Below are 19,263 nucleotides of genomic sequence, written 5' to 3' on the forward strand. Positions count from 1 at the left end.
CACAAATTCTTATTGCTTCCAGACTGAATGTCTAAAAAGTTAGTTCTTCCAAATATAGCGCAGATCTTTCCAAAAACTACAAAATGCCAAATATTTGTTTAAACTAGAAATACAAGAAACTAGTATTTAATTTTATTTGTCTCTCTACTAGTAGCAGCCGCTGTAGCAGCAACAACAGCAGCATTTGATCAGTGTTTTTCATGAGCCTTGTAGCATTCTCAAAGTAGTGGATTTTATTCTATTTTTGGCCAATCAGGTTAAAACACGAATATTCTACATCCTTGCTGGGCCTATCCTAAGCTAAGATTGATGTGCAACAATATTTGCAATTTCTTGCACAAATTCTACGCATATAGCTTTATCTGTTCTATCTAGGAATGTTTAGCAAGGTTACGTTGTTTTAATGTCTAAAACTTAGCTGTCTTTGCAAAAGGCAATGCCACTTGAACTTTAAACTATACTTTAGGGCTTCTCTTACTAACTAATACAGGCTCTTATTTGTTTAAGGCACTCTACTTATTTAAAACTAAGACTACATTTCTACCTCATGTCTGTGTGGATTTATGTATCTTAGTTTCTCTGAAGGTCCTAATTCAATCCTCACATTTCTGGACACTCCTAGGCCTGTGTGGATGATGCCCAGAGGGATTTTGCATCCCAACATCTACTACTCTTTATTTCTAGGAATATTCCTCTGCATTGATCTAATATTCCTAGTAGTTAGCAAATGTGATTCATGGAAGAAGTGGCAGTGTTAGTAGATGGAAATGCAAGTTTCAGCAGAGCACTTGTACTATACCTCAAAGCATATGCTTGTATATTCAGTTATTCAGTAAGGCATGAACATAAGGTACACCTTTTTCCACTGCTGGGTTAGAGACATTCCTCTGCTTTTTACCCTTTTGTCAAAATTAACAGCAGGTTCCAAAGCTGCTCTTGGGAAGAAAAAAAGTGAAAGCGAGAAGGCCACTGATGATTGTCAAATTGTAGAGGATATGATTACAGCAATCACATTTCTTAAGGAAACCAGGCTAAAAGGATGAGCTGACCTGTTGTTTTAGCTGCGTGCAACATTGAAATAAATGGATTAATTATTTAGGAGAATTTTTTGCTGTCCAGAAACATTAGTCTGAAATAATTGATCTGTAATGCTTCAAAATTTTAGATGGTAACAAGTGTCTGTAATTTAAATCTTGGAAAACACTTAAAAGCATTGCCCTCCCAAATCTCCCTAATCTAGAAAAATGTGATTACTAAATATTTCAGGAATCAGAATTTAAGTGTAGTGAATTAGCAATGACTTTTGCAAATCTTCTATAAACTAATGACTTCACAAATTTGTAGTTTGCATATTGCAGTAGAATCTGTGGGGGGTTTTATCTTTTACATGTTAAGATTTTTTTCTACATTTTTAAATCTATCTGTAGAGAAGGAATTCTGATATGTGAATGTGAAGCATTTTGTTTTGTTTTCTAACAAATGGAAGTAGTTGGATTTTGCTTTGTCGGGTGAATGTAGTATAGTTTGTTCTGCTTTCAAGCAGAGTTTTTTAAAGTACTAGTCATTCTTTCCTATACTAACTGGTGGGGTTTAGGGTTTTTTTAATTAGTTTTTTTTCAATGAGTTCCTGTGGATGACTGATCTGATACAGAACTTGCATTGAGAATATGAGGAACAGTATGAGCCTTAATATTTGGCTGTCTTCTTGCCTAACCATCCTCTGTTTACTGAATGCATCCAGAATAACAGAATATGAAAAGACTTCTCATTGAACATGAAAGAAAAAAATCTTTTGTTTCACTTCATTGTTTATTTTAACCAAGTCTCAAATCAGACTATATTTTCTGATTTGTTTTTCAGAGTGATATAACTGAAAGAGCTTCTCCTATACTTGAGGAAGAACAAATTGATGATTGGATGTTATATTAATAAGTAGCTGTTGTATTACGAGAATAAGAAGATATTTGGGGAGTTGGGAAGAACTGGATTTTCACCCTAGTCTAGCAGCTTTGCTGCTCACTTAAACACAGATGAATGAAGACCCCATTTGGAAAATCACCAGCTCAGCGGTCCAGAGCTGATTCAGGTGAGGTGTTACCGAATTTGAGGGTTGCTTTTCAGTGGGTAAAAAAGTGTCCTTATAGATTTTTCTTATGTACTCATGGTTTTATGAAACTGTTACTGTTTGGTATTGATTCAGAGGGTTGATGGCCGTTGGGGTTTTTTTTTAAGATAAGAATTATCGGCACTTTGGAGTTGAAAGGATATACATAAATTTAAGATGTACAGAATTACATTTATGAAGTTGTACTGGGTTTGGCTGGGATTGAGTTAAATTTCTTTGTAGTAGCTGGCATGGTGATATGTTTTGGATTTGTGCTGAAAACAGTATTGATAACACACTGATTTTACTGCTGAACGGTGCTTACACAGTGTAAAGGCCTTCTCTCTTTTTCATGCTGCAAGAGAAAGATAAACATAGATGGTGATGGAATTATTTGCTGCATGTTTCCTAACTTCAGGTGTAGATTAGGAAAGTGTACCAGGTAGTCATTTTTAGAAGACTGCAAAACCAACCCATCTTACTTTAAGACAATTTTATGGGGTGCAGACTTTGAAATGTTATCTCCCCTTAGTTTAACCATTCCCCTTTCAACAATAAGGAGAGATAAATACGAAGAGATAAGTGAAGAAATAACAGTTCACTAAAAGAAAAACAGCAATAACCAAGAAAACAGAAATAACCACTAGATACAATGGTGCTGAGTTACATGGCCCTCTCCCCAAGAACAAAGAAAACAATATGGCCACCACCTGGACAGCCTAGTGGCCTAGAGGACAAAGAGAAGATGGTGGAGAAGCCCTCTTTTCCAGACCATGCAGCCAAGAGAGAGAACAAAGGAAAACAACACAGCAACCAAGCCTCTGCAGTTCCAGAACTCCCTCCCCACCCCCAAAAAACAACAGGAGCAGGAAAAAAGAAAACCTGGAAAGAACTATTTTTGTCCAAAAGGCTCCAATGCTGCCGAAACATTGGAAGAAACTTCCTGGCAGTTGCAGACCCAACCCTCACCTCAGTGGCTTGAAACTCATGGAGAGTGTCTCCAATGCTGCTGAAATGCTGATTCCGGTGAGGCAGCACGAGGCAGGGGCTCTCTTTCTCTTTTCTTGCTGAAAGACCTTGCAATGTGATATAAATTAAAATTATAGTGAGTTTGTTGCATTTTAATAAAATATTTTTTTTAAAAAACAACTGGGAGAAAAAAGCTATCAAAAGCACAACTATGTCAAGTGACAAGAAGCTGGAATTAGAAATCCAAATCAGTAATACAGACTTAGAAGTGATGGCTTTTTTCAAAAGCTTGTTTTCTTCTGTCCTGCCTGTCTGCCTACAAAGGTGCAAAGAGCACAGTTGCCTTTCTCAAACACTGTCAAGGTGTCCTGGTTCCAGCCAGGACAGAGATTATTTTTTTCAGTAGCCAGGAGGGGGCATGACTGGGGTCTGGAGGTTATTCTATATCACCTCATGCCATTGCTGGGGGCAGGGGAAAGGGCTCTTTTACAAGGAGAAGGGGCTCCTTCTGGAAGAGAAAATATGGCAGAGGGAGCCTTCTGGTATTGTATGTTATTGTGGAGTTTTTCCATGTGAATAATTTCTTTTCTTGTACACCCTGTTATTAATATTGTTGCTGTTACTGTCATTTTCTTATCTTATTGCTGTTTCCAGTAAATTGTTCTTATCTCAACCCCTGATCTTTGCCTTTTGTGCCTCCAACTCTCCTCTCAACCCATCCATAGTGGGGAGAAGGAGGTGAAAACAAGGGAGAAAGAGGCAACAGTGTGTGGTTTGGAGAGTCAGTGCGGGTACTGAATTGGGGAGCACCATTCCTAAAGCATGATGCAAGGCCACAGAAGGAACTTGCCATAAGATAAACCACCACAGCGGGAACTTGAGAAAAGCACAGGAGAGGAATTTGCAACAGGAAGGCACTAATTCCAGGCCTGGTGAGGCAAGATCTGGTTAGCACATCCTGGTTAATGCATCTGTACAATAATTCCCATTGTGGAAAAGGGACCAACTGCTCATACACATATCACCCCAAGTTATAGGAACAGCATCTGTGACCACTCTGTGATACTTGGAATTTGGACTGTGTAAAGGTGGTACCCTCAGAAGAATGACTTCAGGACCCCTACCACTGAGAAGCCCAGGGTGAAGAAGGACCAGTGGGATCCTGCTGTATTCATAGGTGGTGACTGTCTTCTGCTTGATCTTTCTCTCTCTACACCCTTTACTCTTTTCTATTGTTTTCTATCTCTCTACTTCACATTTATTGTAAAATAAAATCCTTATTGCATATGGTCTCATTTGCTACTCGTTCAGAGGCATCTCTCACTAATCAGATCTTATCAAAACAAAAAGCTTTTATTTGCTGTAAAGTAGGTTTAAAAGAAGAGAAAAATATATTTTACTGAATTATCCAGGTTTTTGAAGTTTACCTCTACTGGGAAACAGAATTAATAGTTCCATCTTGAGAAATAAAGGATAACACCCAAAATGGAGAAACAAAGGAAAGCCAAACTTGTTTCTTATTTTTTCACAGCAGTAGAGCATGTGTCTGCAGTCTCAGTAATTTTGTTAAAATATAGAGCAGCCTCCCAGGATATAGTTTTGGTAGATCAATCAGCTCCTTAGTGCTTGGCATTGTGCTTGTGCTTCTAATTAGAGCATGTTTCTCCTCAATATAGGTGAATCCTGATTTTTTTTTTTTATTAACATAGTCCAGTTTAATTGTCTGTGAGGTAAGTTGTGATTACCCTGGTGTCCTGGTTATAAGTATCGTTATTGCTGTTAGTTTTTCTTATTTTATTCCTGTTTACAGTAAATTGTTCTTATCTCAAGCCATAATCTTTACTCTTTTTTGCCTCCCATTCTCCTCTCCATCCCACCATGGAGGGGAGGGAAGTGAGCCAGTAGCACGTGGTCTGGGGTGTTTTTGGTGGGAACACTAAATTGGGGAATACCATTCCTAAACCATGACACCTTGTGTTTACATTTATATTTCAACTTTCTGAGTCTAGTGATCAATTGTTTTATGCTGTACAAATGTAGTACATAGTCCTTTACAGTCCTTTCTAGCTGTTACTAGTACTTTCCTTGGGAATTATTAAGAGATCCCACTCTCAGATTTGACTACTTTAAGATACAATAAAATCTTTTGAGAGTCAGGAATTCATTTTACCATTCTTCTCCTGGTCCGGTTTCCCAAATTCTTAGAGTTGACATTGGGCAGGCAATATTAGGTGTGAATAAACATCTCTGAAATTTTCAGATTGCTCAAAGTAATTCTGAAAGACATCAAATGAAGATTAATTCTCATGTGATTGTATGGTGTTTCCACAGCAGATACTGAAATATAATTTTAAAATGTCCAGCTTTTTCTGCCTGTCATACAGATGGGATATTCTGAGAAATAAGTAGCTGTGGTGTGTTTTGAAGAGTCCATCTAATTTTGATAGACTGAATGGAGAGTACCATCTGATATGATGGCAATTAAAAACATTGCTAGTAGCTTTCTCCCATCCCTCTTCCTTTTCTCTCCTCCTACCTGCTCCAGTTGAAATGTGTGTACTTCCTCTACAGTCAAAGAATGTTTGTTTTATTTCTATGTTCTTACCCTTTTTATTTCTTTGTGAGTAAGATAGAAGCATTCAGAAACATGGCTCCTAGTTTTGCTATTGAATTTAACAGTATTTTAAGGATACATTAGGTAGAATTAATCCAGGCTCAAAAAGCAAAGGTCAACTGGCAATTAGATGCTTAATTCTTTTGTTCTTGACTTTTATTATTGAAAATATTTAGATTTTTAGTCATGAGAGACTGAGCCATATATATTTTCTTCTTCCTCAGATCTATCCAAGTTTGACTCTTTGATGCTTATTATAAAGAAGCATAAAACAAATCCAATCACTTTGTGTGTTTGTTTTTTGGTGTTTTTTTTTTTTTTTTTCTGATATTTAGTATTAACTTCCAGTTTTACATTCATGGCAAATTATACCAACACTGTTTATTTTTAATGATGTCTAAAACATGTAATTTCATGAAATGTGCAAGTGGAGACAGTAGCACTTTTCATTCCATAGTCAGGACAAGGTAAAGGATATGAACTTAAATACATTCAATTACATTCATGGTATACAGAATCTGATAACTCTCCATTATTGTTTTCTAATTACTGTTAACATCTTTGAAGTCACATTATTGCTTGAGACCAAACCAAGCTTGACCCCAAAATACTTGATACATCAATTTTTCACTTTAAATATTTATCTGAATGTACTGCTGTACTGGGTTTGCGTGGCAAGATTTTGGTAGCAGGGAGCTAAAGGGGTGACTTCTGTGAGATGCTGCTGGAAGCTTCACCTTATGTCTGGCAGAGCCAATGCCAAGCGGCTCCAAGACAGACCCACCACTGGCCTATGTTGAGACAATCAGCAATGGAAGCAACACATCTGGAGTAATATATTTAAGAAGGGAAAAAAAGTTATTGCACAGAAGTAATTGTGGCCAGAGAAGAGAGGAACAACTCCGCAGACATCAAGGTCAATGCAGAAGGAGGGGGAGGATGTGCTCCAGGTGCCAGAGCTGAGATTCCTCTGCATGCTATGGTGAAGACCATAGTGATGTCAGACTGTCACCTTGCAGCCCATGGAGGTCCCAGGGGCTGCAGAGACCCACCTGCAGCCCACAGAGGAGACCCACTACGGAGCAGGCAGATGCCTGAAAGAAGGCTGTGAACCTGTGGAAAGCCTGTGCTGGAGCAACCTGTTCCTGAAGGACTGCACCCCATGGAAGGGACCCATGCTGGAGCAGTTCATGAAGAACTGCAACCTGTGAGAGGGACTCATGTTGGAGAAGTTTGTGGAAGACTGGCTCCTGTGGGAGGGACCCTATACTGAAGACCGGGAAGGACTCCTCTCCCTGAGGGGGAAGCAGCAGCAGAAACAACGTGTGATGAACTGACCCTAACCCCCATTCCCTGTCTCCCTGCACCACTGGGGGGAAGGAAGTAGAGAATCAGAAATAATGTAAAGCCTGGGAAGGAGGGAGGAGTGGGGGGAAAATGTTTTTAAGATTTGGTTTTACTTCTCTTTATCTTTCTCTGATTTGATTTGTAATAAATTCAATTAATATGCACAAGTTGAGTATTTTTTGCCTGTGATGGCAATCTGTGAATAATCTCTCCCTGACCTTATCTCAATTAATGAACCTTTCATTGTATTTTCTCCCCCCTGTCAAACTGAGGAAGGAAGTGAGAAAGTGGCTTTGGTGGGCACCTGACATTCAGCCAAGGTCAAACCATCACAACTGCTCTTGAAATTGTTGGCAAATTTTAAATGTCTTCCTTTGAATTAGACACTTGACAGTGAATGACTAATGCCAATTATGCTTCTGTCAAAAGCCATTTAGGTGGTACTAGACATTTCAGGATGATTTGTGTAAGCAAAGTTTCTGCTTTGCTTTTTATGTTTGGCATTCTCTGCTAAAGGTGACTATCAACATCATCAGCTAATTGTGCCTGATGTATTTGGTGGCCTTCGATGACAATTACAGAGGTGGTGGATGAGGGAAGAGCGACTGACATCACCTACCTGGACTTGTGCAAAGCATTTGACATCCTAGTCTAAACTGGAGAGACATGGATTTGATGGGTGGACCAGTCAGTGGATAAGAAATTGACTGCATGGTCGCTCTCAGACTTGTGGTCAACAGCTCAATGTCCAAGTGGAGATTAATGACAAGTGATGTTCTTCAGGGGTCAGTATTGGGAAGGGCACTGTTTACCATCTTTTTCAGTGACAATGGGATTGAGTGTACCCTCAGCAAGTTTACCAACAACATCAAGCTGTGTGGTGTGGTATGGTTGACACACTGGAATGAAGGGATGCTATCCAGAAGGACCTTGACAGGTTTGAGAGGTGGGTCTCTGCAAACCTCATGAAGTTCAACAAGGCCAAGTGCAAGATCCTGCACCTGGGCCAGGGCAATCCCAAGCACAAATACTTGCTATATGGAAAATGGATTTAGATCAGCCCTGAGGAGAAGGGCATGGAGGTGTTAATGGATAAGGAGCTTGACACGAGCCATCAGTGTGTGCTTGCAGCCCAGAAAGCCAATTGTATCCTGAGATCAAAAGAAGTGCAGTCAGTAAGTTGAGGGAGGTGATTATCCCCCTCTACTCCATTCTGGTGAGACCCTACCTGGAGTACTACTTTCAGATCTTGGACCCTGAACATAAGAAGGACATGGATCAACTAGAGCGAGTCCAGAGAAGGGTCACAAAGGTGATCAGAGGGATGGAACACCTCTCCTAGGATGGCAGGCTGAGAGAGTTGGGGTTGTTTAACAAGGAGAAGGCTTCAGGGAGACCTTATAGCAGCCTTCCAGTACCTAAAGGGGACCTACAAGCAAGACGGAGAGGGTCTTTTCACAAGGGCATGGAGTGATAGGACAAGGGGTAATGGCTTTAAACTGAAAGAAGGTATGTTTAGATTGGAAATTAGGAAGAAATTCTTTACTGTGAGGATGATGAGACACCAGAGCAGGTTGCCCAGAGAAGTTGTGGATGCCCCATCCCTGGAAGTGTTCAAGGTGAGGTTGGATGTGAAGGTGTCTCTGCCCATGGCAGGGGGGTTGGAACTAGATGATCTTAAAGGTTCCTTCCAACCCAAATAATTATATGATTTTATTATATGTTAAACATTAATGTATTAAAATATTTTTATTTGCTTTCAAAAGTTTTAAGTCATTAAGACAAAGTAATACTTACAACATCATGTATTTACGAATAAAAATTTTTGTAAAGAAACTGTACAAGCTGTTTGGAATTTAAAAGTATTTTGCACAGCTGATTTGTTGCCTTAGTGTAAGATAAGGTTTATGTCTACCTTATGCTGTGACAGTTTATTTCTCCCATTAATACCCAGGTGAAAAAAGTAAAATATACAGGATGAAAGATATCCTAAAACATCAGAAGTTTAGCATTCCTATTCCTGTAGGAAAAACAAAAACAGAAAGGCATTTCTATTGTGAATTTGTTCTAATGAGCTTTACCACTTGTCATGGTTTGACACTGGCCAAACACCAAGCACCCACAAAGGCCACTCACTCACCCTCCCCTGCTACAGCTGGGCAGAGGAAAGAAAAAAAATTAATGAAGGGTTCATGAGTTGAGATAAGGACCACAAGAAAACGCTCCAAGGGCAAAACAGGCTCAACTTAGAAGTACAAAGTGAATTTATTTCTAACAAAGTCAGAGGAGGATAATGAGAAGTAAAATAAGCCCTAAAAAAACCTTTTTTCCCCCAACTCCTCCCTCCTTCCCACTGACAGTGCAGGGAGACAGGGTTTCGGGGGGTTTTCCTCACCCGAGCTTTAGGTGGTTTAAAGTCCTTGGCCCTCTAAAAAGCCCCGAGTCGCGTCCGTGTAAAAAAGCAGAGTCCTCAAGGTTTGTTTTCAGGTTTCTCGTGTTGTTTATTATTTGATATCTCAAAATTTTCTCTGCTCCCAGCCGAGGTCTGAACAGCAGCTGGGACACGAGGCGACTGCCCCACAGATGGGATGTCCCCTAACATTTATACAGATAATTACGTACTAGTTATTTACTATTTTGTGCCAATGCCCAGTGCCCACACCAGAAGTGTCATTCTACTTCGGTCCAATCCACCCTAACTACTTTGTGCCATCACCGCCCCCAAAAATGGAGGACGAGGAAGAAGGAGAAGTACATAAGGTACCACCCAAATTCCACCATCTTGTCCCCATTTACTTCTATTCTAAAAATTCTAAAACTATTAAATTCTACATCATCTACTGTGCTAAACTACAATTTTCACATCCTGGAGGTTTGTAATTACTTCTGCAATGTTGAAAGCTTTTCCCATGGATTAAAATCAAACCCGGTGTCTTCCTGGGCTCTGTGCCAAGGTCTCCGAGCCCCCTCGACCGTCTCCACACCCCCCTGTCCAGGGCTCAAACTCCTTTCCTCAGGTCCCAGGCCATCCAAGGGGATGTCCTGGACTCCAACATCTCCCCCTCCTGTTTGAACCAAAAAGACCTCTTTGGCAGCTTTGTCCATGAGCCGCCGCATGCACTGAAACAGACATGGTATGATCATGAGAAGAATTACAAACCCCAACAGGATGCATAAACCTGTTTTTAAAATTTCCTTCCACAGTGGTGAAAGGTCAAAAAAATTGAAAATGCCATCCAGCCATGACCCAGTTACTTCTCCACGTTTGTTTACACTTTCTCGCAATTGCTTGAGGTTTTCATGAATTGATCTGGAATGATCTGACAAGTTCATGCAACACATTCCTTCAAGCTCTTCACACCCATGTCCATGTGACAGCAAAAGATAATCAATTGCTGCCCTGTTTTGGACAGTTGCTCGTCTTACACTGTCAATGTCCATTAACATATCACTCAGTGTAAGAGAAACGGCTCGGGCATGTTTGCTCAGCCAGCAAGCCATGTGGTCCAATTCTGTCAAGGCTACTCCTGATGCTGCCTGCAGTGAAAAAATTGCAACCGCAATCCTTTGCGCCTTGGTCCATGTGTGAACATTATCATCACATTTTGGATCATATTGTTGGATGGATCTTTTCTCTTTATGTTCTTGCTCTCTCAACAATGTTATGTTAGGTGTTAACAATGAGAGTCTTCCAATGCTGCATGGACCGTCTTTGACATTTACAGGGACTGTGGGCCAAACTCTGTCCCCACAGATAAAAAAGATTCCTCTTGGCAATTGCACTGGAACATGGTTGGATGGTCTGCTCACCATCTTAGTGTAGTTACACCAAGATGATGCATTTCTATAAATTACATGATTGGGAGTGACGTCTATTGTTTTATTTCCTGCCACTCCAAGATAATTAAACTTTACACAAAACTTTATTCTGACCGATCCAAGAATTTCCAATTCCTGTGGTTCAAAAGGAGCCACAGGAAGGAAACTCGTCCAAACATCCCATTTGTCCACTGGATTTGAAATGACCTTTAAGATCACTGGAGGGATGTTTTCTGGAGTCGGCCATTTGTTGCTGGCAATCCCACTAAACATGTTGAAAAAGGTTTTCCTGGTCTTGAGTCAGTTAAACAAATGGTGTCCAACCCTGATGCATTGGCCAGAGTTTCCCAAACATTTTCCTTTGGCTGAGCCATGGGCCAAACTGCCGCATTGCTCAAAGCAATCACTGAGAGAATGAGGCACACGTGTGTCACCAAAGGCGTCTTTCCCTTGGGAACCATTGAAATGCACCACCACCCAAGTCCCAAAGAAAACCCAAATCCCAAAGTCTCTTTTGCACGTAGAACAAGGGGACGTCCGCTGTCTTGACATCCGCTCACGTTTGTGTGCCTGCGTTCCTGTTTCCAATCTTGGGGTCTGCGTCTGCTTGCACTTGGACTCGGTAGGGCTTCACGTTCTTTGCTGCCACCCATCTTGGTCCGGCTCCTGTGGAGACACAAGCATAACCCTTGCCCCAAGTTACTAATTTGAATGGTCCTTCGACCTGTCCTGTATCTGGGTTTCTGACCAAAACTAAAGGATTCTCCTTCAGTTTCGCTTTTGTACTGTCCAAGAAATGTCTGATAATTGGTGGAGTGGGCTCCGTGAAAGAGCCATTTAGAAAGTTCAACACATACAAGGCTTTATTCAAGCGCATGTGTGGTGTTGCATCTGTCTCCCCCCTTTTCTGTTTCTCCAAAAGGGATTTTAGTGTCTGAGTTGAAGAGTTGCAAAAGCCTCTTGGAACTTTTCAGTCTGGGCTTCAATGAGTTTCCCTAGACGTTCTCCCAAGATGTCTGCTTGAATGGATGCCACATGCTGCGGTGTTCCTACTTTGCTGCATGCTTCTAACATTTCTGCTACAGAAGGTTGACCTGGCATCGCACTGATGATACGTTTGCACTCTGTGTTGGCATTTGCAAATGCAAGACTTCTAAGCAGATGTGGCTTCACTCCCTCATCATTGACTTGCCTATCTATTGCTTGTGTGAGACAATCAAAGAATGAGGAGAAAGAGTCTGATGTGCTTTGCTTTATTTCTGTATAAATACTTTCTGGAACTCCTGCTGGTGAAATTTGCAGGATTGCTTTTTTTTGCTGCTTCTTTTATATCTGTTAAAACTTCTCGTGGTAAATCTCTTGCTTGACGACGTGGCTCATCATTTGGTGGATCACCTGCCATTTCTGCCACAGTGATACCTGCATTTGGTCCTCTTTGATATCTTCTCCTGAGGTCTTCAAGAGCTTTTCTCCATTTTGCTTCCCAGATAAGGATTTGCGAATCTGTAAAAATCATCGAAGCAATGGATCTGAGATCAAAAGGTGTTAAGTCATATGTATTAAATGTTGCCTTCAAAAGCTGCTTGAAGTATGGGGATCCCAATCCATTATCACGGATGGCTTTTATCAAGTCTTTGACCATATCATGATCCAATCTCTCCCATCTTGCATTCTGCCCTTGTGCATCGTATGCCACTGGCAATATTAAACTTCTTCTGCCTGCTGAACTAAGTTCTTTTAATACTTCTTTCTTTGTCTCAGTCCAATCTGTTGCACTGGATATCTGTGCATCAGACAGCTGTGAATTTTCAGAAAAAGGAATTAATTGTTGTGATTTCAATTGTGACACTGCTCCTCCTATTCCGGAGTCTGCCTTTATTAGTTGTTTGTTCCCATCTTCTTGAGATGTGATCCTTTCATCCTTGAGGGATATTTCTCTTTTTGACATTTCTCTCCCTTCTAGTTGAGGGGTAAAAAGCTGAGATTGTTGTGCAGCACGCAATCCTTGTGCAGCATTACCAAGACAAAAGGTTGAGCCATCAGATAGTTGGAAGGTAACTGAAGAAAGCGTCTGTGGAGTTAACTGAAGAGGAGCTTGATTGCCTTTTGGTGGAAGGAGCAGTTGAGGGAATTGAATGTTTGAATCTGTGTTGAATTCCAAAGCTGTTTCTTTAAATTGTGGAAAAATTTGTTTCATGAAATCTTGCGATAATAAAATTGAAGAAGTTTGAGATGAAGGACATGCAGTTGTTGAAAGGAATGCCTTGTGAAGCAGTAATATGAATCATGTTGTCATCTGTGGCAAATGCTTGTTGTTGCAGTTGAGTTGCTGCATGATCCTCTGAAGTTAAGAACGGCTTCATTTGTTCTTGTTGGAATTGTTGCTTTGGAGAATAAATCTGTTTTTTATATGTGACTGGGAAAAAATGATGCAATGTGGGTGTTCGGCCACTAGGCGGTGCTGTTGCTCCCATGGCTGGGTGCGGAAGTCGCCGTGGCCGCTGTAATTGTGCAGTCCCAGTAATTTTATTACTAAAGTTGTGCCCAAATTAAAGGGTAACTTAAAAAAAATGCATTAAAAGACAAATCCCAGCTATTGAAAAATAAAGACCAGATATTCAGCCTAAGAAAACAAATCCCAGGGAAGGCACAGACAGCTGGAGCTTCATTCTGGCTGCGACATCACCCAGGGAGTTGCTATAATTACGGTACAATAATAGATCTCTGCTCCCAGACTTCTCCTCTTCCTTCTCCCCACCAAAAATATGCCCTGAATTTGTCTTGTTTCCCCCTGTCACACAAAGTGCAGGAGAGCAGGACTCGTTTTGAGTTCATCTTACTGCATTTGCAACCCAAAATAAGAGTCCAGGAAAGGCCTGGCTTCAGTGAGGAATCAAATAAATCCCTTTGCAGCAGCAGCTCTGAGCTGTGGAGTTTTCTCCTGCTTTGTTATTTAAAAAGCACCTGTAAGTTTAGGCTTTGTCTGCAAGAATCAACATCAACAGAGGGCTCCTGTGCCTGGGGGATGTCATCAGTGCTCTAGGAGATGAGAATAACAAGGGAGGGTTTGTCCCCTATAGAGACTCTAAGCTGACCAGGCTGTTGCAAGGTGAGAGATGATGACAAAGATTACAGTGAACAAAGCCACCTCAACGGCTCCAAACTCCTTGTTTCCTGCCCTTAGTAAAACTTTAACAAGGTTAAAAAAGCAGATTAAAGGGTTCAAGAAGTGTTTTGCTCTTTTATTAATTCCCAAGTGAGAAGCTTGCTGGGGCGATCCACGGGAAGAGCCCGGCGCGTCTCCAGAGTCGCCGTGGCCGCTGTAATTGTGCAGTCCCGCCACTAGGTGGCGCTGGCATTGCGACAACTGGACCCTGTCGATCAACCGATATTTTGTCCGGGATCTCTTCAATTATTTCTGACAAAAGACGCTGTGCTTGTAACAAACTCTCCGTTTCTGGATCTCTGGGACACACTGCAGTGATGTTTGGATGCGCACCCATGCGCCTGAACGAGCTAGTTGGTATTGAATCACTGAGCGGCTGCCGTGTTGGTATTGAGGCGCCGCTCGTGGGCGGGGTCATAGTCTGTGACGTCTGCTGTGAGGAGGCGGCCCATTGGAGAAATTCTCCGCCCCGGCCCCACCCCATCAACATTTGCACCGCCCCCGCCTGCTCCGATACCGCTTGCATCGTCCCGGCACCGCCCTGGGAGGCGTTCCCTCTCGACCCGCCCCCAGGGGCCGCCCCGTCCCGCTCGCCATCGGGGTTTACCCCGCCCGGAGCGAGACTGCGGCTTGGGATACATCCCACCCCACTGCGCCTGCGCCAACGTGAGCCGCGAGCGCCTCTGGGGTTTGCAGTGCACGGCTCTGCGCCTGCGTCTGCACCGCCCCTCCTGGCTCTCTGCCCACACCTTGCGATGTGGACACAATTTTGTCCATTTCGCTTCCCGTAGCCTCCATCATCACCCTGCACCGAGCTACCGGCACGGGCTTTTCCTCCCCCTTTGTCCCGGTCTCGCGGTCCGCGAAATCCCGACGGTCGCCCGAGAGTTGTTTTTTCCCCGCGATCCGCGCCCCCCTGACATGGTGTGTTTTTCTGCTGCCCCCCGTCACGTTCCGGGTCTGCGCCATGTGATTGTTCCCGGCGCAATTGACTCGCATCGCCTTGGCGTCCTTGCGCCGCGGTGTTATCTCCCGCCGCCGGCGCGATTTGGGGTTGTTTTCCCTGCTGCTCTGGGGTTTGGCTCACTCCCCCTCCCCCCTGTTGTGTCTGTCCTTGCTCGGGTGGAGGAAGGGATGGCGAAGCGATTTCGCGCGGTGTCTGGGGAGGGGTAAACGGACTTCTAGGTGGAATCCGATCTAAATCTTCCCGTTCCCCCCCCTGGGGCAATTGTCCCATGTCCAGGGGACATGCCTCAAAAGAAAGCATGCCTCTATCCTGATCGCTGGGATGAAGTACAATTTTTTTCTTTCCCGGGACTGGCATCGGGGAATCAGGTTTCAGAATTTGAGGCTCCGAGATAAGCTCTTGTGATTTATGTGCCTCATCCTGGAGGAGCTGCTGGCTCTCTCCTGCTGCTATAGCCTGGGGAAGCTGCTGGCAATCCCCTCCTCCCACATTCTCACTAGGAGATATGGGACCTGCCTGCTGCTGAGAAGCAGCTGGCTGCTGTTCAACAGAAGAAACATCGCTCTGTTCCTCCCGCGCAGCCCTCCGCTGCTGTAGAGAAGGAGGAACTGCCTTTTTATTACGTGAAATTGCCTCTAGCATGATTCTCCCTGCGTGCAATAGCTTCGCAGCTGTTTTATCCTTTTTAGTTGCCCTGTGGTACAACTCCCTATTTGCTTCTTGCCAAAATGCTGGCTCAAATAGGACGTGGGTTTCACAATGTGGAAAGTTACACCGAACCCACAAAAGCAGAGCTTGAAGCTCCTTTTCAGGAAGGCCTGCAGGATGTGCAGACATGACCACCCGTAAAACGGATAAAATCTTAAGTTGTTCCTGGGAGACTCCCACCTCCATGTGTTCTAGATTTGACCAGTCTCACCAAAACTGAAGAACAGGGTGCAGGTGTTCTCAAATCCGTCCCGGAGGTGTCCTGATCACCGACCAGCAGATCTCAGGGTGACGAATCCAGGGCCCTTGGAGTTCATCTGTCCGAGGCGAAGTTGAAGTCAGCTGCTGTGGCCACAAATCTTCCCCTGTCTTCTCTGGATTTCTTCCTGGCTTTAGAGGGCTTTGTGCGTTCACTGGAAAGCACCCAGTGAAGCCAATTCTCGGTGAGGTGCCCCCTCGGTGCCCACCCAGGGACGCCAGATGTCGGGGGGGTTTCCTCACCCGAGCTCTAGGTGGTTTAAAATCCTTGGCCCTCTAAAAAGCCCCGAGTCACATCCGTGTAAAAATCAGAGTCCTCAAGGTTTGTTTTCAGGTTTCTCGTGTTGTTTATTATTTGATATCTCAAAATTTTCTCTGCTCCCAGCCGAGGTCCTGACAGCAGCTGGGACACGAGGCGACTGCCCCCCAGATGGGATGTCCCCTAACATTTATACAGATAATTACGTACTAGTTATTTACTATTTTGTGCCAATGCCCAGTGCCCACACCAGAAGTGACATTCTACTTCGGTCCAATCCACTCTAACTACTTTGTGCCATCACCGCCCCCAAAAATGGAGGACGAGGAAGAAGGAGAAGTACATAAGGTATCACCCAAATTCCACCATCTTGTCCCCATTTACTTCTATTCTAAAAATTCTAAAACTATTAAATTCTACATCATCTACTGTGCTAAACTACAATTTTCACATCCTGGAGGTTTGTAATTACTTCTGCAATGTTGAAAGCTTTTCCCATGGATTAAAATCAAACCCGGTGTCTTCCTGGGCTCTGTGCCAAGGTCTCCGAGCCCCCTCGACCGTCTCCACACCCCCCTGTCCAGGGCTCCAACTCCTTTCCTCAGGTCCCAGGCCATCCAAGGGGATGTCCTGGACTCCAACCACAGGGCATGGGGGTTTTGGTCAGTTCATAAGCTGAGATCTTTCACTGCTCAGTGACAGAAGTCCTTCCCCTGCTGCACTGTGCACTGTACTCCTATGGGAGACAGTTCTCCGTTAAATTCTCCAACATGATTTCAATCTCACAAGCAGCTGTCCTCCCAAAACTACTGCAATGTGAATTCCCTCCATGGGCAAACAGTCCTCCCAAGACTGCTGCAGCATGGGTCACTCTTGCACGGGGTGCAGTCCTCCAAAGACAGGCTGCTCCAGCCTGGAAGCAGGGGCTTATCTCTCTGTATTTAGCATTGGTGCAACCTCGCCTTGAGTATTGTGTACAATTCTTGGCCCTCCCAATTAAAAAAAGGATGTGAAGGTCCTTGAATTGCCCCCAGAGGAGGGCAACAATGCTGTGGACAGGACTGGAACGAATGTCCTATGAGGAATGGCAAAGGACTTTGGGCTTATCTACCATGGGAGAAAAACGCCTAAACTGTGATCTCACTGCCCTCTACAGCTTCCTGAGTAGGGGAACTGGAAAGGGAGGTGCTGAGCTCTTCTCTCTCTTATCCAGGGATAGGACATGTAAGAATGGCTCAAAGTTGTATCAGGGGAGGTTTAGACTTGACATTTGGAAGCATTTCTTTGCCAAGAGGGTGGTCAAACTCTGGAACAGGCCTCCTAGAGAGGCAGTTGATGCCCCAAGCCTGTCAGTGTCTAAGAGGCATTTGGACATAGCTTTTGTGGCCTTCCTCTGGGCTCACTCTAACAGATCCATGTCTTTCTTGTGCTCAGTTGTTCATGTACCTTGTTACCATCTCTTCTTGTAAGTAGGCTATATTCGCATTCTTCATCTAAATGCCTTAACATTTTATTAAACTGGGAACTACTTTAAGCTACTGTCCTGGGTTGTAGTTTAGGATGTATTCTATCACCATCCTCAGTTAATGGCCCATCAATGCCTTTTGCATGACTCAGAGATAACTCCCTCTGGGAGTTATCTCTCTCTTTAATGGGCCATCAAGACCCTCTTCCATGACTCATCATCCCATTGTGAGATGCTCCGCCCACGGGGAGGAGCCAAGCATTCTCACCTGGATATAAGCTGGGATTTGGGACAGTAGAAGCAGCCCTCACCCACTGGATTCCCAGAGGACCGGAGCTACCAGACCTTTCTACAAGATTTCTGTTTCAGGAAGACCACCTCGTCTGGACTGCTTCCATCACCCTGATCAGGTTGTATTCTGACTCTGTCAGTGGTTTTTCTTTTTGTATTTATTTCATTTTATTTTATTCTATTTTATTTTCCTTTTCTTCTCATTAAATTTTATTTCTGACTTAGAGCCTCTCACTTGGTTTGTTTTCAAAACCACAACATATTTTTGGCGCCCAACGTGGGGCAGAGGCAATAAGAAAAGTCAGAAATTACAATTTTATTGAAGAAGACACCTGTCTGTTATGATGCCCAACATGCTTACATGTGTCTTATACCTATCTCTCTATATTTTTCCGAACGTGGGGCACTATCTGCCGGCCTTAATACTCCTGCGTAGACCAGAGTATGGTACTAAAATTGCTTTACTGGTCTATTATGTCCATTGCTTGATAAAATCTGAGGCAATGAACATTATTCAGAATATATACCCAGTTTTGTATGCTTGTTCTAGTCTAGGATGCTACGTCTGGAGCCTCAACAATCTCACCCAGCCCCTGTGGGGAGGAGTAAAGAATGATTTTTTCCAGCTTTTCAGGAAGGACACAGCAGTTTTTGAAAATATTGAGTACTCTCTGGATGCCAAGGACAGCATGATGTTCTTGTTAGTCCTGCTTTGTTTTCTCTGTACGGCCCGCACCATGCTTAGAATCAAAACACTGCATGGTGTGTTGGAGCATGTTCTTAAAGAAGTAGAAGAGGTAAAAAGAAGCAAAGCAACAGCATCGACAACTACACAGACTGTTACAGAGGAGAAAGGAACCAAAAGTGCTGTCAGCATCTCCACACAAACCGTCACTGAACCAGAACAGCCTAAACCAGTAGCAGTTGCCACCACTCAGAAGAAGAAATCAAGGAGCAAATCAGTCCGCATAGTGACTGACGAGGATGGAGCAGGACCTTCGCACTCAGCTGAAGAGACAGAGACAGAGACAGAGATCATCACCCGCTCTCTATCTCTGGGTGAGCTGCGGGACCTGCGAAGGGAATTCACCCGTCAGACCAACGAGTCCATCCTCACCTGGCTGCTCCGCATCTGGGATGCTGCAGCCAATGACACCATTCTGGATGGAACTGAGGCCAAGCAACTGAGATCACTGTCCCGGGATATGGTCATTGACCAGGGAATTGGAAAAACCCAAGAAACTCTCAGCCTCTGGCAGCGACTGCTAACAAGTGTGAAAGACAGATACCTTTGTA

General features: G+C 43.4%; 1 protein-coding gene across 1 annotated transcript in view; it reads left to right on the forward strand.

Moving 5' to 3' along the window:
• The window catches only part of LOC136373339 (spindlin-Z-like), a 145,535-nt gene that overhangs the window by 94,640 nt on the left and 31,632 nt on the right, over positions 1-19,263 (forward strand). Inside the window, exon 2 of the mRNA XM_066338246.1 lies at positions 1,861-2,086. Coding sequence (XP_066194343.1) covers positions 2,035-2,086 — 52 coding nt within the window. The 5' untranslated portion in view covers positions 1,861-2,034. The remainder of the gene's footprint in view (positions 1-1,860; positions 2,087-19,263) is intronic.

This window comes from Sylvia atricapilla, chromosome W, assembly GCF_009819655.1.
Source record: "Sylvia atricapilla isolate bSylAtr1 chromosome W, bSylAtr1.pri, whole genome shotgun sequence".
NCBI lineage: Eukaryota > Metazoa > Chordata > Aves > Passeriformes > Sylviidae > Sylvia > Sylvia atricapilla.